At 47.9% G+C, this 26,679-nt stretch overlaps 4 protein-coding genes and 1 non-coding gene across 5 annotated transcripts in view; 1 reads left to right on the top strand and 4 right to left on the bottom strand.

The window, feature by feature from the left end:
* Nucleotides 1-26,679, bottom strand: part of LOC145495875 (uncharacterized) — a 297,135-nt gene that overhangs the window by 76,512 nt on the left and 193,944 nt on the right. The gene's annotated exons all lie outside the window — the stretch shown is intronic.
* On the bottom strand, nt 11,727-12,806 carry LOC145495933 (uncharacterized). The gene has a single exon (XM_081475534.1). The coding sequence runs from the start codon at nt 12,521-12,523 to the stop codon at nt 12,026-12,028; it is 498 nt and encodes a 165-aa protein (XP_081331660.1). The 5' UTR covers nt 12,524-12,806; the 3' UTR covers nt 11,727-12,025.
* LOC145495926 (uncharacterized) lies at nt 13,879-14,814 on the bottom strand. The gene has a single exon (XM_081475526.1). It carries the CDS (start codon nt 14,715-14,717, stop codon nt 14,040-14,042), a length of 678 nt encoding a protein of 225 aa, XP_081331652.1. The 5' UTR covers nt 14,718-14,814; the 3' UTR covers nt 13,879-14,039.
* Nucleotides 20,115-21,523, bottom strand: LOC145495913 (uncharacterized). Its single transcript, XM_081475513.1, has one exon. The coding sequence runs from the start codon at nt 21,288-21,290 to the stop codon at nt 20,199-20,201; it is 1,092 nt and encodes a 363-aa protein (XP_081331639.1). The 5' UTR covers nt 21,291-21,523; the 3' UTR covers nt 20,115-20,198.
* Nucleotides 25,503-25,574, top strand: Trnah-gug (transfer RNA histidin (anticodon GUG)). The gene has a single exon. It is a non-coding gene; the product is annotated as a tRNA-His (tRNA).

The following is a 26,679-nucleotide window of genomic DNA, read 5'->3' as shown; positions in this document are numbered from 1 at the left end:
ACTACCTCGCCAGGTTTAATTGAATCGAACCAGTAATTACCGCTGACTGCTTCTTCTCCTTCACTCGCCCTGATCTCGGCGCACGACTCAGCTGGCAACTCGGAAACTGACCCAAGAAGAACTAAAAATTAAAGAAGCAAATTAGTTTTTATTTCAGCCTTTTCTGTCATAACTAAACATTGCTATTGTTTAGCTCGCTTGACGAAAAACTGCGGGTTTTGTTAGCTGTCCTTGAAATGGCAGAAGGTCTTGAGCACTTTTTCTGGGATACGACTGCCTCTCCTTCAAAATGATAAAGATAAACACTCAAAGAAAAACAATATCTCTTCCATCTAATCGTTTAATATAGAACCGATCGCTGTCCGGAACAAAATCTTCAGGTCTGGCTTCTTTGGTGCGGTTGTTCAACTCACATATGCCTTGGCTGATGACGTAGTTAAAGCTTTGACATCTGACGTCATGGTTACACTTGTCTACACACTTTAACCAGTTTGCAGTTTTCTTGGCCATGAAGATATGCTCTTTTAACATCATGCCTCGGATAGAATATTCGCTTCTACACTGCTGAGTGCCCTGTTCACAAGACATCTGACACATCACAAGCAGCGTGAAGACCAGACTCATACTTACAGAGTAAGAAAGCCACTGGCTAGGTTCTGAAGCTATTAAATTTATATCGAGAGAAAAAGATCGAGGCTTGTATAAAATGTTAATCTTGCATCGTACGTAAGGAAATTAACTGTTAGATGGCAGCGAACAGTATCCTAACCTAGGAAACCTCGCCCTCTTATTGCTAGGTTGAATGTCGAAAGGTTCCATTTGGCCATGGCGCCGTAAACAATCAGTGTCAAACTGTCAATCTTGAAATCAAAGGAGACCAATAAAATAAAAATCGTGAAAATGGTAATAGCCTTGACATGAAATTTTTTTGTCGAATACTAGACCTATGAACCAAAAGATAAGCAAACAAGGAGAGAATCAAAGAAAAACAATAAAGAAATGTAGAATATATCAAACTGAAAGTAAGTGGCGCCTCCTTTACACAACCTCAGTCAACTTCCGTAACTTGGGAGAGGCTGTTGAGGGAATCATTGAATTTTGGCCCACCATAAACAACGGCATTATTTCCCTGATTAAAGGCTTGACTCAACCGGGGAAAGAATGTTTCAGTATTTGATTGAACAAACAGAATTGCTAAAAGCTTTTGATTGAACAAACAAAATTGCTTAAAGCTTTTGATTGAACAAACAAAATTGCTAAAAGCTATGACACCAACTGTGTAATATGGCATGCATGGCTCATATAACATATGTACAGGGGGTGGGTTAGGATGTTGTTTCATTTTCTCCTTACATTGTTTTGAAAGCCGTTCCCTTCCCCCCCGCCCTCCCCCGTTCCACCCCTCTTCCTTGATGTTGCCAGCAAGTCAGAATTCGAAAATATCACGTCAAAATGTGGTTGCTGTAGCGATTTTAAATGAGGCAGAGAAATATCGGCAACGAAATGAGCGAGTGTAAAGTTTTCACTATATCTCACTTGTTTTCTGTAACTTGTCTTTGTGTTTAAACATTCGCTGGCGGTTTGAATTATTTTACTTCATCATCGTGCAATAGTTTAATGTTTGTGTTCAGTTGCAACCACAACGCCAAGCATTATTTTTTTAGAGAGTCGTCGAAAATTAAAAAAACTTGCGTTAAAATAACTTGCAATGCAGACGTTTTTCCTGGACATGGGAAACCCCATGGGCTGGTTCGAGATTAAACCAGCTGTTCGTATAATGTGATCGTCCGGGTGAGGGTAGTTCTGAAAAGAACTGTTGCTGGTGACTGACGTTTCGACAAACTGAGCAGAAGTAATCTTCAGAGTCAAGTGGCTTAACACCTGGGTTCAAACCATTTATTTTATTAAACCAGCTAGATTAGAGCTGGACAAAGAGTACAAAAAAAAGACGTTTTTTTATTTATGATCCTGTACCTGCAAGAAGCTGTATTTGTTTGTTTTGATGGTCTAGAGAATACCGTGACAACGAATAATTACCTTCATAGCAGAATATTAAAGCTACAAACCCATCGGCATAAAGTTCATATTTATGTTCATCAAATAGTATATTTTTTAAAAGAGCAATACATGTGGTAGGAGATTTTTTTAGGGCTACAAGGAGAAAGTCTGCATTTCGTTTATTCGCCGTTTTAACTCAACGTTTCCTGCATTTCGAAGATTTTTTGAGAGATTTTCTGCAAAGTTCACACAAAACACGAAGCAATGAGTGTCAGATTAACTACCTCGTCAGCATTACCATCCTTTAGGCGATATCATGCAAAGTAGACACGCAATCTACAAATCCCTTTTTTTTCCATCTAATGAGAAAATAGCTGGTTTTCCTATCTTCATCTCTACTTATGCGCTGACGGTGTGAATCATCTTGAAGAACGTAACGACGCTATAGGATAAATAGGTGTAGCAGTTTGTCGCAAGGCGTTTTGTGAAGAATTATCGGTCGGCAATCGTGTCGAAACCCTAACGCGCTGTTATACTGGTTTATACTAAAGGAACTCGCAATTATGTTGTCACACAAGATGGATCAAAAATCGCCCAGTGGAACGTCCCTTGCAATTAACATGTCTCGCAGCGTTTTCGTTGGAGCGACGTTGCATTGAGAGGAATCAAATTCTACTTTTAAAACATTTTTTGTAACGAAATGTTGCGAGACCTGTCCATTTCAGTAAGTGTTAGACTAGACTGCAGATTGCCTCGTACACGCAAAACAAAATTGGGAGATAAATTACAAAGTAATTCCGGTAAATTTATTCAAATGATATTTATGGAAAACTTAGCGGTGCATTAAGAGTAGTGAAGTTAGCTTGTAGGGGCCGTAACCAATCAGCGTGCAGGGATTGTACCACGTGACCAAGATTTTCCCATACATTCTCTTAAATTGTAAAATCCAAGATGGCCCCTTGGTGGAGCAAAAATGGCGCCCACCGGAAATGACGTCACAGATCGCGCGCATGCCCAAATAAGGCGAGAGACCGGAAGTGAGTTTAAAAATTGATTTTTATTGATTACAGGAAGTGAAAAAAATTACATTGGTGTGTATCCGTACGGAAACGACATGAAAGTGTTCGTGTGAACGACGCGTTTGTCGAAGACGAGTCCGTAGCGTTTAGTCCGTGTGATGACTTTGAGATGTTTGGTGGCGGGGTTTCTCCAGAAGAAGTTGGGGTTGACGACGTTGATGTTGCGTCGTTCCTCGAGAGGTTGTGTGAGTTCGTCGAGTAGATTTTGTCGCATGACGTCATAGTTGAGTTGCCTTGATCCTCGTACATTGAGTGAGAAGCCTCTGACTTCGCAGCAGACTTTGCCTTGGTGGGTTCGGTATCCGTAATTTTTGGGTCCAGCGGCAGTGAAATCGGTGATGAAATCGCCGTCGTCGAGTTCGTTGGTCATCTCGCCCAGGTAATCGCCTAGCGGAACATCGGCTTGGCCTGGTTTGTGCGAGTAGATGACGGAATCGGTGTCAAAGTAGAGAACTTGTTGCTTTAAGTGTTCTAGGTAGCTGTACAATTTGAGACGAGCCCAGCAGGTGGTGAAAGCGGCGACGAAGATGTTGATTCGTCCGTTGTCGGGTTGATTGTCTTTGAGTTCGGCGTGGACGACTTCTAGGGCTTCGTCGTTGGCGATTCTGACTTGTCGTATGTCGTTGAAGGGGTTGGAAACGAGGGCAAAGAGTTGCGCTGCGTTGTAGACGACTTGAGTAGTGGGTTTGTGTAGGTTTTCGCCAAACTTGCCCCAGAAGGAGTTGAGCATGAGTTTGGCGGTGGCTTTGCGTCCGGGATTTTTCTGGATCATGGTCGGATCGAGAGCGATGCCTTCTTTCTGTTGGTATTGTTGCACGTACCGTGCCTTGTCTTCGGGGGTGTTACACCAGTTTGGGTAGCCAGCGGATTCCTGTTTGATTTTTAGCCAGGTGTTCACGTAATCGGCGAAGAGTCCTTTACGGCGTTGTTCTGGCGGGAAATGGTGTACTTCGTGGATCTTGTTGAGCGTGTATCCCATGGCAACGGCTTTCTGGATTTCGGGTGTGCACCAGGTCCCTCGGAGTGTGCGTTGCTCGGCCGTGTGAGGGCAGTGATGCGATTTCTCTAGGAGTGGTTTGTTCATTTTGTGTTCCACGCACGAGCGGCAGAGTGGGAAGGTGAGTTTACCCCCGTGTCGAAAAGGTAGAACGGGGTGGTATAGTCCGTGAGGCGGCAGTATGTCCACTTTGGCCATTCCGAAGTAGTGGTGGATGTCTTGATCTTGGGGGTTGACGATGACTTTCGGGTGTCCTACGGGGTATTCGCCTTCCTTGTTGGCCCAGGGGTAGAGCGACGTCACGTCGACGTACTTGGTTTTCTCTCCTTGGACCGTGTTGGTCACGTGATGCAGTTTGACGGCGTTTGTGCGCCCTCCGAAGAAGGCTTCTCGTGGCTCGAGCGGTTCGACGATTTCGATCGTGTCTAGGAACCGACGGAGATCTGGGTCGGTTTTGACCTCTAGGTCCCAGTCGCATTCCCACTTGACGTGGAGCTGGTAGCCTTGGTGCCCTAGAAGGTCGTGTTTACGGAGTGTGGACTCGTAGACTTCCTGTAGCGTGCGATCGGTGTGGCAGATGGGATATCGGTCGCGTTGTCGTGGGAAACAGCGAGGACATCCGTGCCATAGACATCCGTGGAATTCGTAGACGGTTCGAGTGGTCGGATCGTATCCGTCCACGAGGTGATTGGCTAGACGGACTTCACCTCCGTTTCGCACGGTGCGTATACGATCGCCTTGGTCGGTGTGTTGTAACAGATGTTCTTGCCAGGCTAGCCATTTCAGGGCTTTCACGGACTGATTGGATCTGGCACCGTGCCAGCCTCGAGTTGGTCTGGAGGCGATGGTGTTGGGTGGGACGAGTTTCTTGCGCCAGAATCGGTTGCAGGCGGAGGCGATGGTGACGCATTTCTCCATGGGGTCAAAGTCGGCTTTTTGTTTGAATTCTTGTCGGAACTTTTGGCAGCCTGCTTTGAGGAGTTTGACGTCCGACTCGCAGTAGGCTTCCATTTCTTGCCGTAGGACGAAATGGTAGTTATCGTTGACTTTCTCTTGGTACCACTGTTCGAATTCGGCTTTCTTTTTGGCGGACATGCCGTCTGGATCGTACATGTCGCGCGGTGGCATGGGTCCTTCGTACTCTTGATTTTCTAGGGTGTTGAATTTGTGCGGGAAGAATCCCTTGCACAGTTCGTTGATTCCGAAGGTGGCGGGAAAGTTGGCCAGCGGGAACGGGAGAAAGCATAGTGAATCTTTGAAAGTCAGTCTGTCGGATCTCAAGGACAGTATCTTGGTGCCTACGGTGATTTGGTCCGTGACTTCTCGATGCGTGGCGTAACAGTGTTGTAGGATGAACATCCCGTCGTAGCCTTTGAGATTGTGGAAGATGACGATGACGTCCCGATCGTCTCCATCCACGTCGACGGCGATGGATTCGAGGTGGTCGAACATGTCAGCGGTGCAGGTGGGACCGTAGAAGGAGCAGAATTGATCCTCTTCATCGTCTTCTAGGCAGAGTAGAATGGGTGTCTGATTCCCATCGGCGTCGGTGATGGCTTCGTAGTCGCAGTACACTTGAAGGGGCGGATCTCTGTCCACCCAGACGCGTGTGTCTGGATCACCGGGTTCGGGTTCTTCGAAGGGTCGACCTTTGACTTCGTCGCGCGGCACGCGTTTCTTTTTGGGCTCGTCTTCGTCTTCGGGGATGCGTTGGATGTAACATCGGTGAGTCTGCAGAAAGACTCATTTTTCGCAGATGTGGCATTCACCCCATCCGCACGTGTGATCGGGGACACGATGGTCACCTCTTCGTCCTGTCCTGTGTTTTGGTTCGTAGACGTGGCAACAGTCTGGACACTTTTTGTAAGTGTCGCAGATGGATGGAATGTTAAGGCTCCGTCGTTGCAGGTGGTAGTTGTAGCATTGGGCTCCGAAGAATTTTCTGTGGCACAATCGGCAGATGGAGGTGGGTGTGGGAAACTTGCCACGTGATAGAGATCGTTTGGCTTCGATGAAATCGGGACAGTCTTTTCGTTTGCAGGCGGGACACCATTTACCGTCGCAGGAAGATGATTAAAGTCGTCGTGATCGTATCCTCGATTGCATTCGTCGCAGAAGTAGGATTTGCTTAGGAACCCACCAAACGAGTTGCATCCGTCGTAGTGACTGTCTTCTTTGATGAGACGAATGAACTTGTCTGATGGTACGGGTCCCGCGTAGATGAGCATGTGGGGTGGATCGATGGAAAGGACCTTGAGTTGGTACCCAGGTAACGCGGCCTGAAACTGCTGCAACTCGGGAATGCCGCAAGGTCCTTCGGGGACGTGGGCTAGACGGTGGAGTTCTTTGGCCAATCGCTCTTGGACGGGTCGCCCCTGTTTGAGATTGTGGTAATCTTGGTCTCGGGAATTTCCGTTAGCATCTACCAGGGCTTTCATGGTGACGATAGCGCGAACGCAGCAGAGATTGTCTTTGTTTTGGATGGTCACGCGCGACCGTTTGACGATTCCCCGTACGGCGGCACAGCTCGGTTTGTATCGTTTTCCGTTCCCACGCCCCCGACCTGGGGTGCGTATGAAAGTGGTTTCCATGGTGAACGTGTCGTCGGGGGTGAATTCTTCGTTGGAGTTGAGTTTGGTCGCGAGAGACTGGAGATAAGTGTCTAGTCTTTCACTCCCTTCTTCGAATTCTCGCATGGTGAAAGTGGTGGATTGAAAGGCGTGCGTGAAGGCACCGGACTGCATGGTGAAATGGACCGTGGAGTTGGGTGTCAGGGTAGGATCCTGAGCGATTTGTTGCTCGATGGATCGTTGAAGGGCATGAGTCAATTCTTGGCCTAGATTGTCCCTGGGAGTGACATCTCTATGTTGTCTGAGCGTGGCTTTGAATCGTTGTTTGTTGAGGACATTTCTCCAGCTACGTCGAGCGCCTACGGGTCTTAATTCGAATTCTAGGAGTGGTCTTGTATTGCTACCACCTCCGCTTTGGGTCATCACTTGGTCGAGAGCTGGATCAAAGATCCAGTCATCGTCATCATCGTCGAAGAAGGCTTCGTCGTGGGTCCGTCTGTTCTGTGAAGACATGAATGAGACAAATGTCACAAACATCTCTTTATTACAACAATCAATCATCCTCAAAGGGACCGAACAGGGACGCTTTTTTACCTTCTAAGCGTAAAAACACGTTTCTGAAACTGAATCCTAGATAGACTTTCACTTTCCTGTTACTAAGGTTGATATAATAACCATAGAAAGCCGTGTAATAAGGTTTACTTCCATCCAAATTTTTACATGTGTATTTCTTTCGTTTCATTTGAATGTGACCGTAACCCCATTGTCTTTTCAGTTCGGCATAATCTAAGATTCTTCTGTGAAGTCGACTCAACCGTTTATTGTTCCTTCGATCGCGTATGTGCTGCCAGGTTGCCAAGTCGATCACATAACACTGTATTTCTGGAGGTAGCCTATCCCAATGACTCTGTAAGAGAGCGGGAACGATTTCTTAACCACCTATTATGAGCGTACTTAGTGGAGTAATCCGGGTAGAGGAAAGTCTTTTCTATGGGGGCGCGTCTCTTAGCCTCTTTGTAAGAGTCGGCTAAATACGTTTTTTGAGGTTTATCATCAATGTCGATGTAACATCCGTATATTTTCTTATATCTGTAACGATCTTCTCGACATTGAACTATCTTAATGTGTCCTATGCCCCATTGTTCTTTCAGTTTGTCATAGGCTACTATTTCCTTGAGAAGACGTCGTAACTTTTTGTTTCTTCTACGCTCGAGTAGGATTTGATTCCTGGCTAGACGCATTATGTAGTCCTGTAGTTCAGGAGGTAGTCGATCCCAGTGACTCTAAAAGAGTGAAAGTCTCTTAACGTCATCGATTCTGTAATAAGCGCCATTAAAACTATACCCTAAAAACATTTCTCGCTTGACATTTTGTCCGTCTCTGTAGAAACCCGACACGATCATATGCTTTTTTTCATGTGTCCCTGGAACCATTCCTTGGGGGCAATACTTCAGTTTACATGTCTCTAGCTTGACTTTCAGTGGCCCTAGTCCCCATCTAGCTTCGACCTTAGCAAAGGTTCGTATCTCGTTACAAAGCTCTTTCCACGATTCACGTTCGCGCATCTCGATGAGAGACTGGGACTCACGAAGTCGGGCGATATAGGTCTGTATCTCATGGGGGAGACGATCCCAGTGGCTCTGTAATTGAAAATGATAGGTAGGGTGTCGAACATGAGTTGCTTGAACGGGACGGGTCTCGGTCTCTCCAGCCATCTGGAGATTCTCATTTCTCTTTCAATTTCCCTGTTCCACTCGAAGGCAAGTTGTGACTCCGCGAGTGAGATTATGTACACTTGGATCTCGTGAGGTAGCCAATCCCAGTAACTCTATGAAAAGAAGGTGATGAACAAGGCGTGACAAAGATGTCGTGAGAATTTGTAACCGCAAAACACAACGAAACAAAATCTCAAGTCCAAACGGAGGTAGAACTCTAGGGTAGAGGTGACGACTAGTCTCATTTCCATGGTCAGTTGTCTAGGGTGGCCACGAACGCACTTAGTATACACAACGTGTGACAGATCTGGCAGTACAACTTCTCTTTGATCACCCCCTTGTTCATCTGATCATCGAGTGCCTGGGTGTAGCAATCGTAATGCACGTAGTAACGACAGCACTTGGTACGAGCGCAGGTTTCGGTTCTAAGGATGACCTTGTCGCATAGGGTGCACGTTATTTTATCCATTTAGTTTCAGGATACTTACTGCTTCATGTTGATCCATCTGCTGGTTCATCTCCTCGTCGGTCAGCTCCTGTGCCATGATTTGTGCGTCTCCCCGTAGAACCGACCCGAGAGGTCAGAGCTATTCTGTACCGTCTGTTCATTTACAACACTCCTTACACATTGTATAACTTGATCCGAATTCAAAGGTTCAGACTCTTCTTTAGACGCGTGGAAGGACAAAGTGATATTGTGATTCAACAGCTGTGTCTATTACCCTTTCCTGGTGGCCCATCGCTTTACCAGGAGGACGGACTATGGACCTGACACTGTTTTTTATTTTTTCATTCGCAGTTAGGGATCAACGCAGAATGATTCATGATGACCTTGGAAATCTCAGAGACATTGGAAGACCCTTTGAGACGCACAATTCCTTGACGCGTTCGTGGAATCACTTGCCTTATCACCTTCCTGTCACAGTGTGGTTCCAGTACTATCGCGAGTTGGAGGCCTTTGTGCGATCCACGGAGGGACGAAGTCCACTGTACATTCACGGCACCGTGTTCTTTCCCCTCAGTGTCACTTCGTACGATCACATACGCATGGAGGTGTACCGCATGTTTTATTTCAACACCCCTTATAGAGTGTTCAATTTCACCTCCAGAATTATGTTTAGGTTGTTATTCGTGTCTTCGACGACGTTCGGGGACCAAATAAGGATCGAACGACTGTTTGTGACATCGAATGCCTCGGATACTCTGTACCACAACGGCATGGCATGTGAGACTTGAAAAAGACAAGAGACTCTTTTTTTTGAAAAACAACAAGAGTGTAACTTTCTTTAATGATTACAACAATAAAAAAGTTTACAATTTCCAACGGTTCTTGGTTTGCATGATTTTCTTAACAATGCGTTCTGTCATGGTTATACGTCCGGGTAATTTGTCGATGGCCTGGATCATCTTGGTGTCGGCTTTCCATTTGTCCTGTAAGTTCTTGGCCCTGGAATAGTCAATGTCGTGTTGTTTGGCCAGTCGGTCCAGACGGTTGATCCCCGGGTCTCCTCGCGCTAGACGTTTCTTCAGTTTGGTACCAGGTCCCATGTACTGATAACCGGGCCAATGAAACTCGATCCCAGTCTTGCCCAGCCATTTTTGGATGTCGATTCCATACCCTCGTTGACGACGACGTCGGGTGCTTCTCCTCGGGGGTGCCTTTTTCTTCTTCTTAGGCCGAGTCATAGCCCAGTCCTTTTCTCCAGGGTTCGTCGAAATCTTCCCACCCTTCTTGTAACTTTTCTGCGGCTGTCTTCTTGGCTTTCTTGTACGTCTTTGCCTTGCCTTTGGGACTGTAACCACCGTCGTCGTCTATGTATTTCTCGGCGACACCGATGGATCTTAAGAAGCCTTTTTGCGCTTCGGACAAGACTTTCTTCTTCGAACTGCTCCCCTTTTTACTTGTGGATGGTTTGGGAGGAATGGGAGGTTTAGGAGTTTTAAGCTCCTTTTTAAAACCTGACGTGGAAGGTGTAGCGGCTTCTCGCTTGATGATCACGGGGGCTCGTGCTGCTGCGGGTGGTTGGTTGACTCCCTTGATGATCTGTTTCAAGAGAGTTTCGACGGGTGCGTCGGCCATGCCTTCGGGTTCTGCCGTACCTTGGTACGAGATGGGACCGCTTTTACCCGTTCGTATACGTTTCACAAGTTTACCTTCCTCGGTGGCGATGGGTTTGGTCATCTTGACGGCCATGCTGGCGGGTATGCGTTTGTCGTTCAAGATGAGATGTTCTTCGGCGGCCAAACGTCCCGCTTTGTTCAACAAGGCATTCTGGGTAATCTTACCCTTGTAATAATCTTGCAAACGATTGAATTCTTGAACGGGCACCATCATGACTTCGTTCATACCTGACTCAGGGTCGTGTCAGGAAACTCGGACAATTCTCTCAAGGCCGTCTCGTAACAGTCTTGCCAGTACCGTATGGATTCGTCTTTCTTTTCCAACTAGAGTTCAAGACTTTGAACGGTTTGCTTGCCTTTACCGCACTCCCTGCACAACTCGATGCACCCACCGGGCGGTGTGGTATCTCGTTTCGCTTGACAGGTTTGGCAGAAGTCACCGAACTTTAAAGCCATGTACTCTTGATACAGGTCGTGGTACCTCTTGTTCAAGTACTCGTACGAGTCTTTCCATCGGGCTTCGCGACGATTGGCATCTTGCAACAACTGCACGAGTTTAGGAATGGTATTGGACTCTTCTTCTCTCGGTGGGAAATTGGGTACGACGTCGATCCCCTCCAGCGGGTAACCGTCTTCACGGCGTCCTTTCACCGTACACAACATGCTTTGAAACAACCGTGTAATCCGCTCCAGAACCCCGCTCCGTTCTGACTCAGGAGATGTTCTCTTCGACGCTTGAGGGAGTTTTTGCGTCTACCCACTTCACGCAAAACCTTTTTATGTCTTTTCAGTTTCCCATAAGTCGTTTTGTTGATGGGGATCCTCTTTTTCAGCAAATTGAGAACCATCTCGCTGATGGCGTTGATCTGATCTTTGTCGGCGTATTGCAACATCTGTTGACGTTTTCTTCGATTGGCTTCTTTCAGGACGCGCGTCAAGAACTGACGTTGTCGTCGTAACCGCTTCATCGTGGACTTATGCGTACTGGTGTATTGGTGTCACATCTTTATACTATTACCCATTATCTTGAAAAGCTGAGGTAAATTGAGCTTCGGAGAAATTTTATCCGAGGCTCGTTTGACTCTCTTGGATTTTGATAGATTTCTCAGACCTTTGCTGAAAGCTTTTTGATACAGGTATCCAACCATTCCACCTCTCTGTGTCCTTCTTCGTCTCCTCTTCCTCCTACGAGTCTTCATGGTGACGAGTGAGGTTTACGACGCCAATCCTCGTCCTTTTATTCACATGATGGAGCATCTGAACTCTTCGCCTTTGTGTGGAATTTTTTCACCTCGTCTCATCCGTTCCTGCATCCTTCTGGTATGCGCCCGTTCTTGTCTTTCTCTCAGGCTTCCTATGCCTTTGGTGATACTCCAAGCCGCCTTGGGTAAACCCGCCACCACACTGACAACCCCTTCTCCCCTTTGGTACCGTCTTCTTTTGGTTTTAGAGGTGGTTCTACGTCTTCTCGAAGACGCTTTCTTTCTCCTCGACCTCTTGGGCATGTTGGTTCGGAATGAAGACTCTTCTCACGATGTCATTTTTTTATAGCGGCACGTGATGAAATCGTATTTCGTAGTCTCGAACGTATCGGTCGTACGTGGGAGGTGTGAAATCCGTCACCACGTCGTCCAACGTTTGCATCTTGGTCAAAAACCCATCCAATTCCTCCACTCCACTGAGAGCGTAGTTCCTAAGTTCTGTCAGCGTCTTTTCGTACGTCGTGTAAGCGAATTGGGCCATGTCCATCTTGAACGAATACTTCTTGAAATCGTTCCATCCTTTCAGTAAGGTGGCGAAAGCCGTCAATCCTACCACCGTGTACCCGTCTTTCCACACGGATCCCAAGACGATACTCACGGCCACAGCAAGTAAGGCCAGTCCGTTGAGAGTGGAGTTACACAATTTGTAGTAACCAAACATCTGCCTTCGACACCACCAATACTTGTGGTAGAAAGCATACAAGCCGTCCAAACGTTTCAGGGAATCCAAATCCACCACGGTGGTGAAAGGTTCATCCAATAAACATACAGAAGTACTCATGACTCTTTTCTAACCAGTGCCAAACATAGTCTGACTTTCTGTCGGTACGTTCGATCCTTTTAGCTTGTTGCTCGTACTCCCAGATCTCGTCCTTGAAGGCGGTTTCTACGGACTGGTTCAGGATGTTCCGGACTTGTCTGTAACTATCGCACTCGTCCGCGATACGTTTCATGTCTTCGTGATCCATGCTGGTCGTATCCCAGTAGGAGCGAGAGCATCGGCATAGATGCAGGAAGTAGGGGAACCACTCGACTTCACTCCTCAACATCTTGACTTGAATGGTTTTTTATCTGCGACGTGGTCGTCTTTTCTTACGTCTCACAAGTTTTCGGACCCCGTTACCCACGCCTACTCCTGCAGCACCAATGGCAGCGGAGGTTCCAGCTCGTATTCCTGTTTTCACGGCGCGTCCACCCAACGCTTTGGCCAATCCCAAGGCAGCCCCTTTGTCTATGGATAACATCGCAGACAAGGCATTCGCAAGAGCACCGCCCCATTGCTTTCTCCTTTTCTGTTGACGACGGCGTCTTCTCATTGTTGTTCTCAGTTACGTACACTGGTCGAATTGCGTGTGACTGTAGGACGTTGTCCGTTTTTATAGGTGGTCGTGATCGTGTTCGTGGTTGTGATGCCTGCAATGCGACGACCCGCGGCCGTCTATTGTTGTTGTCTCAAAATCTCTTCCAATTGTTGCTGCATCTGGGCTTGGTTGAGAACACGGTCTCCTCGCCTCCTTCTTCCTCCTCGACCCGATCTAATCGACGAAGGCGGTGTGGAGTCACTGCCACTTCCGCCTCCGCCTCCACCTCCACCTCCGCCTCCGCCTCTGCCTCTGCCTCTGCCTCTGCCTCTGCGTCTTCCACCACCGCTACCACTAGCGCTGCTTCTTCTGCTGCTCCCGGCATCACTGGGGGAAGTCGGTGTATTTTGGCGTGGGACGCGTCTCGGTCGTTTCCCTCCTCGAACAGCTCGTGCCAAAGGTGTGGCGTCTGTTACTTGGGGTGAACCGACACCCGCTGTGACGTTGGAGCGCGATGACCCTGAGCCAGCACTACCGACACCCACCGTGACGTTGGTCTGTGACGCACCCGCGCCAGCGGTGCCTACTCCGACGGACGAGGACCCTGGCAGGGTCGGTGTCGACAGTGACGATAGCGGTGAAAGAGCGTTCAGACTCACACCCACACCCGCTGCAGGCGGAATCGGAGTACTCGTCCGATTCGGTGTCCCCCGTGGCGAATAATCGTTCAGAGCCGAGAGGTTGAAATCGTCACTACCGTAAGAACTCATCTCTCCTGTTTTCTTGCTATCTTCTTCTCAGCGATCACTCTTTCGTTATGAATCAAATTCTCGAAATCCTCGTCGTTATATGCTTTCACGAGTGACCTCACTTGACGATAACTCGAACAGAGACAGATTTGTTTCACCGTTTCGTAATCCTCTTGAAAGGAATACATGCGCCTTAGCATGGCTATGCAACGTAGAATAAACGTAGGGAACCACTCGGCTTCGCTCCTCAACATGACGGTGTCGCAAACTGATGGCATCGTACGAATCCTTCGTCTTTTAACACATTGCTGAGGACGCGTTGATCGTCCTGACTGGCTGGATGAAGATCCAATAGCATGTAACCGTAAGGTCGGTCCGTGACCTTTCGAAACGTGTCCAACACCTCCTGCCATTGCGTGGGAAACGATTGCAGTAATAGATTTCGTATCCCCAACTGATCCCGAGGGTTCTTGAAAGCCGCGATGTAATGAGCGTTTCGGGAAATGGTCTTGGCGAATTTTCCGTTAGGGAATAGATCCTGGCACAAGTAAAGCACCGTGATGTTCCGATGATGCGAATGTTTGGTGAAGAGATCCAACACGCGCTTGTCGTTGCCACCCTCGTCCATCAGGTCGTCCAAGACCAACACACCCCCTCCAGGAAACCATTGGGGTAACTGTTCGCTGTCGGGGATGCCTTCGTGAAACTTGACCCCACCCTTCTTGAGCTTTTGGAAACCATCTTGCCACGATCCGTAGCAGTAATGAATACTCTTCGGTGCTTGCTGGAACAAGTCTCCGTTCTCCAAGAGCAGTTTGGTGGTGAACACTGTCTTGCCGCACCCAGACGGACCCGCTATCAACAAACTCGACGGAGTGTGAAATTGAAACGCTTTGCGTCGTTCCATGATCTTGAAATGGTCCATGGTCTCGAGACGCTCCGTTTTTATCCAAACAACTTGACCAATGGGGTCTTGACGGCAGGGATGCGTTTCATTAGACTCAAGAGGGTGACCCTACGATTGAAACAGATGGGTTTTTCTTGGCAGGCGCTCTCTGGCGTTTCGCGAATTTTCCCACTTGGAATTTCCTGGCGTACCACGCTTTTTCCCTCTTGATCTTGGTCATGGCTCTCTTGGCGGCGGCTCTCTTGGGACGCGCTCTCTTGGCAGGCGTCGATCTCCTTTTTCGAGGTTTCTTCGCGAATTTACTCAAATCTCCGAACTTGTCTTCATACCAATGCCTCTTTCTCATTCTTCTTTTCCTATCTTCTTTCTCGGAAAGCCTAGGCATGGTGGGCGCTCTTTTGCGTTTCCTACGAGTGGTCACAGTGGTTGGTAATTCACCGGTGTCAAGGACAGCCGTTGGAGCCGGTTGAAGAGCGATCCGTCTTCTTACTGCTGGTGGTTGGTTTTTCTTGAAATGAGCTGCACTCGGTTGAGGCGTTTTTTTACCAGATTTTCCGTAGCGTTTTTCTAACCTGGCTATCACGTCGTCCAAATGTCTATGTCCTCGAAACTGAAGATCCATGAAGTGTCTTGTTTTGAAGGGAACTCCATAATGAACAATTTTGGTTTAAACCGCACCTTTTTATGCATTGGCAAAGTGATGGCGTAAGAACTTATTGCCGTAGCGAAGAACGTGCCAGTACGGGTAACACTTGTAATCCCTGCAAGCGTCTGTTTGAAGTCTGGCTCTCGTACGCAAGTGGAACAGGTCGCATCGAAGCCAATGATCTTTTTCCCGGTCCAGTATGAATCGGACTCGACGATAACTGTCGCAATCCAAAATGCGTTTCAGGACCTGTGTACGAGGATCATCCGAGGTCAAGTCTAGATACATGTCTCGACACAGTTCTAGGAATCGAGGGAACCATCTTACTTCACCACGCAACATCTTTTTCAAAAATGAACACTTTTTATTCGAACAACTTAATTTAACAAATGACGCACTCCTCTAGAGGAACCGCACGTGTCCTGGTGACACGGGGTTTTACAAATCCTGCGCCAGGCCAACTCGTCCACAATCAAACGTTTTAACATGTGTCCTACTTTACGATCGTTCTCTACAAACTCGTTTTTCTTAAAACGACTCAAGAACGCATTCATGTCACGACCTTCGGCTCGGTCGATCAGGAACATCAGGGCGTATCCGCCGCAACTCTGACTGAAGAGTGACTGTAGACTCTTGCCGTTGTGAATCTGGTACTTGAAATGACGGTCCAACCATGCTTGGAGCGGTTCGGCGGTTCCGTACGCGTCCAACGGTAGACCGTAACTGTCCAGGATCTCGCACTTGTTCTTGTCGGCCCACAAAGCGATCCAATGCACAGCCGGTTTGTCGTAAGGGTCCGTGTTCACGATGTAAGCGGTCGGTCCTTCTTGGGGGAGTGTCCTGGGAAGTCGATCGCAAGGTACCGTGCCGTAAAATACACAGCGAAGTGACGGATTCGTCCGGGCCAAATGATCCAATTGTATATTATTCAAGGCTACTTTCTCCATTTTTTTCTTCTCATTGGTACACGTCGTAGATGACGACTCGGTTCTCGTTGATCTCCAGCAAGTTCTCGAATTCGCCGTACAACAAGACGGTCAGGTTTTCTTCTGGATCGGCTCCAAAATCGATCACCAGACGCAGCTCACCTTCCTGCTTGGGGTTCAACACTGGACTGTCCAAACATCCATTGGCTGTGTTGTCAAATACAAACATGTTGCATCTCTTGCCGTCCCCCCAATCCTCTTTTCTGACCATGTTTCCTTTTCCCCTGCACAAAGCTCCTGAGGCTTGGAGGAATCTGTAGTAGCCTCTCTGATCTTTACTGTCCCCATCGTGTTGGAGTTCCAAGGTCTCGTAGGGGTACTCTTCACCTCTCACCAATTGTTTGATAGAAGCCAGATTGAATTTTCCAAAATTGAACGGACTCTCTGTGATGGTTCCGTTGAAGGCAGCTTGTTTCAACAACAACACCACTAAACGATTAGGTAGCTTATTGTGGAAAGGATTGCTGCACTCAAAGTGACGATTGTCGTTGGGATGCGAGTAAGTGCGAATTTCCCCTCTCACCGTGGGGTAAGTGGCCACTCTTCCACCTTTCAGGCTGGTCATGATCTCTCGGTACACCGAGGGAATCACTCTCACTTGAGACAGGAACAATCTCACTTTCACGTCGGCTTCAGTCAGTCTTAGTGCACCGGCACCGTCCCAACGGATGGTCCACATGGCTGGGGTGTTGAAGTACATGTCGATCTGGATCTGCACGCCAGGTAACAGTAACTTGCTGAGATGAAACACTTCCAGGAAAGGTTTGAACCTCAATGTCACGGCTTTTCCATCAAGAAACTGGAGTCGACCCTGTACTAGGTTCTTGAGATCTTGGGGTAAAGCAGCATAATTGGCGTGAGCCGTATCCAGCTTATTGGCATTCAGTTCATCGGCATCTCCGTCGTCGGGTACACCGAGACAGTTGTACCAACCACTAGGTGTCAGGATCGATTCACCGTCGTCTCGGTCGTGGTTCAACAGTGTCTCGATGTAGGCTTTGAGGTGGTAAGTGTCCGTCTGGGGGCTGATGAGAGTGCCATTCAATCTCACATTGATCTGTTTGAAGAGAGTGTGGACCAGATTGTTGGCGAGTCCCAGGACATCCGCTGTCAGCAGATTATTAGCGTCAGTTTTCTTGACGGTCAATTCCACTTCGAAGAAACTCTCGTTCAAGTCGATAAAGTCTTCTTGAGGATCGACTTGGAAGGTCACAGGGTTGATCCCCGTATTGAACGGGTTGATTCTCACCGAACGTCTAGACGACATGCTGACATCCGTGGGAGGGGTACTGTACATGTTCAGGCGAGGGTTACGTACCCCGCCGACCGGGCATGAGCCACGATGTCCGTCATCGTCTACGTCGTCGTCGTCTTCGTCTCCTTCTCAGGGCTGACTGCACCCAACGATAGTTTGGGCGTTTTGATCGTGATGGGAAGATCGATCCGCCTTTATACGTTCGTCGTATTGGGATAAGTCTCACGCGCCTCGAGTAAATGGGATTCATACTCCAAATAGGTCTTTTCTCACTCTTTTCGTCAACGCCCGTTTGATCTCTTGCGTCGCCTTACGTTTCACGGCTCGTGTCGCTCCTCTCTTGACCCCGGCGAGTCCACCTCTCCAATTGGGCTTTCCTCCCTTGCCGCCCGAATTTAAACCTTTTAGACCCTCCGTGGCCGTCTCGGTGATAAAGTCTCTGAGAATGCCGGGACCTCCTTTCTTGACACCTCTCCAAGCCATGCCGAATCCGTCTCCAGATTGCTTCATTCTATCGGGATGAAACCGTACCAGCGTTCCACCGATCATTCTTTCTTAAAGTGTAACGTCACGATCGTATTGCCGTCTCCAAACCTCACCAGTTCTCCAGTTGTCTCAGCCACTTGCACCTCTATAATGTCAATGACGTCTTTGCGCACGGGAATATATTGAATGTGGTAAGGTTCGAAATACTGGACACCAGCACCTCTTCGAATCAAGTTGACCTCTCTCAGTAAATCCGTGACCTGATTTCCCACCACGCTACTTCCTCCCACGTCGGAGTACACGAACAAGGAACGCGAACTGCTTCCCACCACCACCTCGAAAGCTTTGTTCAGGTTCAAAAAACGCCAATTGCAATAGATACTGAGTTTTAAAAAATCTCCATTTCCTCCACTATCTGTGGCGACAGTCCAAAAGACAGGTGATCCATCATCGTCATGTACGTCCGCGACGACGCTAATGTCTGGAATGACATCGTCAAAAAATTCGATCTGCAAGTTAGATCCCAGTTCGTAACCACTGCCGTTCTTTTTGATCCATCTCATTTTCAAAGCCAGTTCAATATTGATGTGAAATGCAGGGAAATGCACGACCGGACGTAAGATGTTTTTGTTGTCCGTGACCAGGTCTTCGCCTTCCCACTTGAACTTGACGTAGGTTCTTTTACCATCATCCTTGACATATTTTGAGCCTAACTTGGGTCCATCATTCGCGTAGATGCGTCTTCGATCGAAATAGGCGATCATGGATTTCATGAATCCAACACCGTCCACGTTGTAAAATACCTCTTTGAGGTCATCCGTATCGAAGTAAGCTTCTCCATACCTGTAGTAACTACTCGATTCTACGCGTCTCCATGCGGAAAAGGACAAGATGACTTTATCCTCAGAAGCGGTTAAGGGAGGAAGAGTCACGTGAGCATCCGGCATGGCGATGCTACTCAATCCCACTTTCCATCCTCCGCTTCCATTCAGTCGTATGGGGTTGGGTAACCTGATCTTGAAATGGTTCGCCTTGTTATCCGGGAACTCGCTCTTACTGCTGTGACTGGGTAAGCTGACGTAAAAATCACTCATCCTTTTCTCTTGAAATGCAACGTGATCGTAGTCACACCCGACGCAAAGTCCACCAGTTGTCCGTCGTTCTCAGACACTTGCGTCTCGACAATGTCCAAAAAGGTCGTGCGCACCGGTAGATATAGGATGTGTCTCGGTTGAAAGTCGACCACCTCCGGATCGTAACGAACTTGTTTCAACATGTCTGTGACTTGATTTCCAGTCACCATACTCTGTCCCACATTCGAATACACGAACAAGGAACGACGCTCGTGACCGAACGCTTCTTTGTAACTACGATCCAGGTCCGTGAAAACCCAATTGATGAAACAACTCAAATGTAATGTGTCCGGGTCGATCTTGTAAAATATCTCGTCCCCGTCATTCTGTCCTATGATCAAGTCCGTGGCCGTGGGTACGACCTCCGTAGGAAATTCTTTCCTCAAGTGGGGTCCCAAGACGTAACCGGGTTGACCGTTTTGCAATTTTCCCATCTTGACCCATTTCATCTTCTTGGCCAATTCGATGCCGATGGACATTTGAGGAAAGACGCGTTTACCACGGATCAGGAGGCTGATGCACGTTCTCGAGTTGTCGATGACGCATTCTCCATTCTCGGCCCGATGCATGACCGTGTACAGCAATTCGGTGGGATCGTCTGCTTTGCTCTTTTTCTTGTACATGGTCACGTCGACATCTGTTCGATCTCTCAACCTATGCATGCATCGATCTCGTATCATGTTCAGTAACTCGGTACCGGTCCTCGGCGTGAATTCCAAATCACCTTCTCTCGTCACTCCAGAGACCTGCGTGTATAGGTTTCGATCTGCGTTCACCATATCGATCCACCAGATTTCAAACAGAAGAGAATCTTTCAAACCCAGCTTACGCACCGCGGACGGAAACGAGAGGTCGCTGATACCCACTTTCCAGCCCGACTCTCTCAACTGTAACGGGTTAGGCAGACGATTCTTGAAACTGTTGGCCTTGTTGTCCGGGAACTCGCTCGTACTGGCATTGCTCATCAGTTGCACGTAAAAGTCATCGGCAGACTCATTCATCCTTAAAGTGTAATGTCACCGACGTCACGCCCGATTCAAAGTCCACCAATCTTCCGTCGTTCTCGGCCAATTGCACCTCCACTATATCCAAAACATTGCTGCGCACAGGTTTATATTGAATCTGATTCGGTTCGTACGTAGTCTTGATCGGGTCGTGTGGGACTTCTCTCAAGAGATCCGTCACTCGATTCCCCGTGATGGTGCTACGACCTACATTCGAATACAGGTACATGGGACTGCGAGGCGGAGGGAGGTCCGGATGGACGATGACTCCACGATAGGTCTTGGCGTATTCCTCGTCTAAGTAACTGAAGCGCCAGTTGCAATAGGGACTGAGCTGTAACGTACCGCTGCTGTTCAAATTCCAAAAGTTATGAGATCGATTGTCGCCATGGTCGGCCCAGTCTTTCTTAAAATCAGACGGAACGGTGTCGTTGGGAAAGATCTTAATCATATTCATGTTCAAGTGAACGGAGTAATACGATTCCTCGTTAATCAAACCCAACTTCTTGACCAGTTTAGAACCAAAATACACTCTGGGACGTTGTCTGTCTCCGGACTCGTCGAGGAACGTATCGGTGTTGTCCAGAATCAAATCGTTCCCCTCCCATCTGAACACGGGGTAGTATTTTTTACCGTCCGGCGATCGTAGACTTTCATCCGCACGATCCATATAATGATACATGCGTTCGTGAAAACGATTGATGAGGTATCGCATGAGAGATCTGCCACTCGTCACTTTGTGTCGGTCACGGTTCAGTTCCTTCCCGTGTACGTCGAATGGTACGCGGTATCGCCCCGGACGCCACGTCACAACATCGGATTGCAAGATGAACGTTTCAATAGTCCACTCAATACCGAACACATAGTCGTCATCGTCAAAGTCGTACGCTTGAGTGACTGGTACTTGATGCGGTCGTGACGGAGGAATCGGGTAAGAAACGCTCGCCAATCCCACTTTCCATTCCTTGTCGGATTTAAATAGGAGCGGATACGGCAGACGATTCTTGAAACTGTTGGCCTTGTTGTCCGTGAACTCGCTCGTACTGGCATTGCTCAACAACTGCACGTAAAAGTCTTTCATCGTTTCACGAGCACGTCTTTTTTATCCACCCAGCTGTCGTACTTGACTGGCCAACCTTTCCAACGCACCAAGACTTTATCCCCTTTTCGTTTGACGATCTTGTCGATGCGGAACAGATCGTCGTCTTCCACGGTCTCCTTTTGCAAATCTTGCGCGTAAAACGTACCTTCGACCGACGTGCCGTCCAATTCTTCCACTCTGTACGTGGGAACCTTACCAGGACGCACCCTGCGTATCACAAACACCTCTTCGGTCCGACCGGGTAAATACCCTTTCTTGAACTGTCGGAACTTCTTGCTCAGTCTCACACGATCCCCGACTTTCAGTGGAGGTTGTCTCGATTTTTTTCCCTTTTCCTTGTTACCGTAAAGAGTCTCCCACACGTCCTCGCTATTGGATAAGGTCACTCGATCGGGAGCCATCTTGATACTGCGATGATACGATCGATTGTACCCTCGGACCAGATCTTGTAACACGGGCACAAACTTCATCGTATTCTGCACCGTGAAGTACCGGTACAAACGTTCTTTCAGGGTCCGATTGAACCGTTCCACGACACTGGATTTCGTATCCCCACGAGTCGAAAAATGATGAATGCCTTTCTGCTTCATCAAATCCTGAAACGTCTTGTCGTAGAATTCCTTCCCGTCGTCCGTCTGAAGATTGATGGGTTTTCTACCTCCTTTCAAGATCTTAGCCATGGCCTCCGTCACTGCTTTACCCGTCTTGCTCTTCAAGGGTTGGACCCAGGCGTGCTTGGAAAACACGTCCACCACCGTCAAGAGATAACGATACCCTCGATTGTACCTGGCGATATTGATCACCTCGATCAGGTCGGCCGTCCACTGCTCGTCGATTCCGAACACCACGACCGGGACCGTGGGAAACCGACGACGTCTGGGTTTGTGCAACGAGTACCCCAAATCACGTTGCAAGACCTCGCGAGCACGTCGTACCGAGATCTTATTGGCCTTGGCGAATCGCGTCAGACCACCCAGACTACCGGGTCTGGAGGGATCCCGATACCGTCCCAGTAACGTCCCGGTCGAAAGCGGCTTTTGCTTCTGGCTTTTCCTCTTCTTCATAGTCGCCAAAGTTTGTAAACGCACTGTCTCCACAACTCGAAACGTTGCTCTCGTACCTCGAGATACTTCTTAAATGAATCGGGTTGCTGTTTCAACCACAAGATATAAACGACAAAACGCATCACGTTGGGTTCGACGTCGGTATAGTCAAACACCTCCAAGGGCGAATCACTGAAATTGTCAGGGATGGGTTCACCCTCACCGTATCGCGCATAGACTCTAGTGCACTTGGAACACAAGGTCATCCAACTCCATCGATCGGCCATGGTCGCACACACTCTCGAGATCAACCAACTCAATGCATGAGACATAATGATTGAACCCAATTTTTTTTATTCAAACTTTCTTATATGTACAAAAACGTCGTGCCTGATTGGTTCTTACGAAAAAACAGATCTGATTGGCTATCGAAAAAAGAAGGCGAAAGACCACTGACCAGTTATTACACACCTAGTCGTCCTCGGACGATGAAAAGTAATCAACATGTTCATTGTTCTTACAATCTCGACTGTACTGATTATCACAGTCCTCCTCATAGGTATCCATGGCATAATATTTACAATTTCTCCAACAACAACCCCCTTTACCGGGTCTCCACTTCAGGGCTTCCTCCTCATCCCCATTCACATAGAATGCTTGTCGCATACTCTCCTTACACTCACCACACAGGTCCTCCTTATCGGCTTCAATGGCAGAAAAGAAAAACCGATCCTTCCACAGATTACGCTGACGCATGATATCATTGATCAACTCTTCCAACTTCAGACACGTTTCCTTGTGATCGCACCTGTTGAAAGTCAGTAACTCCTCCACCCTGGGACTCTTGTCAGCCTCCAACACCCGTCGTGATAGGTCACGAGCGAACCGCAAGGGTTCAAACAGATCACGGATGGCATCACTCATCATGTACGAGAGGTTATCGGTGGCGATCAAACAGGAACGCTCTGCGTCCAGGGTGGGATCACGACAATGAATAAATCTGAAATGGTGGGTAGAACTTCTATACATCACTCGACACCACTCACCGCAGAAAAGGTACACCTTTTCGTTCCTCTTCATTAACTCCAAAATCGTACCACCCCAGTCAGGACGACGTCTCATCAAGAGCTCAAAAGACCACAGACAATCAGGTATAGTCCCTAACGGTTCGAAGAGATTATCAAAAATGTACAGGTCCACTTTTGCATCAGGAATGGCATCGAGATCTCTTAAAGTGTGTACCTTCTTATCCACAGTCTGCTGCACTAGTTCCCGAATCTGGTTAGAGTTGCTGTAGTAAGTCATCTTGCCTCGTCAAACCTCTTTCTTCCTAGATCCGACAATTCAGTATGGTGCTTCGGGTCTCCCCAGTCAGTCAGGTGTCTTTGAAGCCTAAAGTACAAGGGACCAACAACGTGCAATTCTAAGTCAATTAGCCTCACATAGGACGATCTTTCGCCTTCTTTTTCGATTGTATCCAAAACGTCAGAAGCTCGATTCAAATTTCGTCTCAGATCTTCAATAATCTCTGCCACGTCTCTATCATTCATAGGTCTATAGGTCATCACATCACCACGAGCAAGTCGAGAACGATTCACCGCGTCAAACGGGCTCCTTTTATACCCGCGGCGCACCCCACTTTCACTCAGTACACGTACTTTCACGGATCACGCGCCATTTTCAGATCCACCAATCGCAATGAAGACCGTCACATGATTCCATCATACCACACGTCTACGATTGGTCGTAAAAAACGTCCATAAAGTCGAACCACGCATTCCATCACGAGTCACTTTTCAGCAGTCGTCATGGATTCACACGTCGAACCCGAGAAGAAAAAGAGAAAATCGTCCAAAAAGAAGGAGGCACGTAAGAAACTGAAACTGCTCCTACCCAAGAGAGTGGAAGGAGAAGGAGGTAAACAACTACAATCCACCTTAGATAGATGGTTATCCAAAAAACCTCGTGCCAGACTACGTTTCAATGAACGCATCCTCTTCAAAGAGATCACACCGGACTCTGTCAGTTGGACCACCGTACCTCTCAAAGGCTTCTCGCAGCCATGGAGCGTCTTTTCAATCAAACGCCAAGAAGTCAAAAGCGGAATGAAAAGTAACCATTACAGGCGAAGGCAAAGACTGACACCCAAAAACGTGCGAAAAACCACACACATCCTAGAAACCATGCTACGGGAAAACACCTTGTTGGGATACTAACTCATCTCTCTTCCTCATAGACTCAAAGCTACCTGCCATTCAAGGTGGATGCCTGACAGTGATAAGCGAATCACCTCCAAACGCCATTCAAGTCCTGGAACCGATAGGACTCGACAAATTCAAGAAAGACAACGTCATAGAATTACCACCTGAAGTGGACGACAAAGGAGAATTCACCGACGTACAAGTGTTGCAGGAATTCGACCCCGATCAGTTCCTGAACCAACTGAAAACACAAGATCACACCTGCCCGCGTTGCATGGTACCCATGGAATTTGGAAGTGTGCAAACCCCAGACGGCAGTACCTGGGAGTATTACCGATGCCCCTCTTCCAGATTCTACACCAAGTGTTATGTGACCTGTGGCGCTAACGAGGTGAGCGCCTACCTGAAACGCGTCGACGAACAGACCCACCCCTGCTACAGGAACATCGACCCAGCTCGTTTCCGATGTCTATGCAACAAGTCCCTGGTCTTAGCCACCTCCCACTCCCAGTCCAACCCAGACAGGCTCTATCTCAAGTGTCCCAAGCGCACCTGCAAGTTCTTTCAATGGATCAACGAATACCCACGAGGAGTCGCCGAAGCTAAACTGATTCATGGACAGAACCCAAACTAAGAAAAGAGACACACAGACACAGTTTTTTGCAAAAAACACACTCTGATTTTTTTATTTCACATTGGTAACCTATCTTCTGCATCGATCATCGATCGCATTGATCGTATATGGTGTAAGGAAGGATACACTCACAATCATAGTATCAGAGACTACTTCCTGACACCGTGTTGCAACCAATTCTTTCACGGAACCCGTAAAGCCCTCCACACTTGGTGGTTGAAACCCTCCCAAAGACTCTGCCCTCATTGTAAAACCGTGAATTTCGGACTAACTCACCATGACATCCCCAAAACCAAGTCCTAAAGAGGTAAGCGCTTCGATGGTCTAATGGTTAAGACGTTGAGTTGTGGCCTCAAAGACCCAGGTTCGATTCCTGGTCGGGGCATTAAACAATTTTTTCTTTTTTCCATAGAGACCCCTGGCCTGTAAAATCTATTTGGACGAACCCCACCCCGACGAAGATGTCATGCTCCTCTTTCTCACCCAACATTTTCCCCACCCATGGTACATGAGAAGAGACCTCTCCAATGTATGGCCCTTCGGACGCGTTTTCGAATCCTCCTCAGGCTTTCACGGAGAATTTCTCACCCCACAAACCATGATGTTATCCCTCGTGCACCTGGGAACCAATGACGTGCAAGCACTCAAGATGATGCAAAAAATCACACAACAAACCATGTACATTCTCTCGTTAAAGGATCTTTATTAGGTTTTTTTGTTACAGGCATGAATAAAAATCTTGTGTTTTTTCACTCCTCTGATGACGTCATCCCTTCGATAAATGCTTCGTACGCCAACTCTTCTCTGTTGTCTCAAGCGCTCCTCCACTCTTTCCATCCGGCCTCAAAACTCGCCGGCAACCTCTCCAAGCACACAGGGCCCTTTTTATCCAGAGACTCGTCAGCAAGCATCCTCTTTGACATGGCTTGTCTGAACTTGATCACCTCATCCGCCAGCTTCGTCATCTCTTTCTTCAGGAGTCTATCCGTACTGTCACTAACGGCGCCTTTCATTATCTTTCCAAGAAGACTATCCTTCACAGCCTTCAACACTCTCTCCGCAAACTCCTCTCTCGGAATGTCGTCTGGCAATTCTCCCGCAGGAATACTAATCACCTCCACCTTCGTCTTGCTCTCCTCCGAGGCCATCTTCCAGTCGATCTCGAAAACAATAATGCCAACTACACAAACTCACCACCTTTTTATTCACACACGAACCTCGATTTCATGCATTGGCTCTCGCCTTATTTGGGCATGCGCGTGACGTCATTTCCGGTGGGCGCCATTTTTGCTCCACCAAGGGGCCATCTTGGATTTTACAATTTAAGAGAATGTATGGGAAAATCTTGGTCACGTGGTACAATCCCTGCACGCTGATTGGTTACGGCCCCTATAAGCGAACTTCACTACTATTAAGAACTTGAAATCTCCATGAAAATAGTTTTCTTTATCTCGCAACCTGTTCCAGTATTTTGACATTGCAAGAACTAA

This window comes from Orbicella franksi, chromosome 8 (assembly GCF_964199315.1).
Source record: "Orbicella franksi chromosome 8, jaOrbFran1.1, whole genome shotgun sequence".
In the NCBI taxonomy this organism is placed as follows: Eukaryota; Metazoa; Cnidaria; class Anthozoa; order Scleractinia; family Merulinidae; genus Orbicella; species Orbicella franksi.
This window is presented reverse-complemented; position numbering and strand designations above follow the sequence as displayed.

What these genes read in the sequence shown, in the direction of transcription:
- LOC145495933 (XM_081475534.1), bottom strand. Translation starts at nt 12,523, where the DNA reads ATGAGTACTTCTGTATGTTTATTGGATGAACCTTTCACCACCGTGGTG.
- LOC145495926 (XM_081475526.1), bottom strand. Translation starts at nt 14,717, where the DNA reads ATGGACCATTTCAAGATCATGGAACGACGCAAAGCGTTTCAATTTCAC.
- LOC145495913 (XM_081475513.1), bottom strand. Translation starts at nt 21,290, where the DNA reads ATGAAAGACTTTTACGTGCAGTTGTTGAGCAATGCCAGTACGAGCGAG.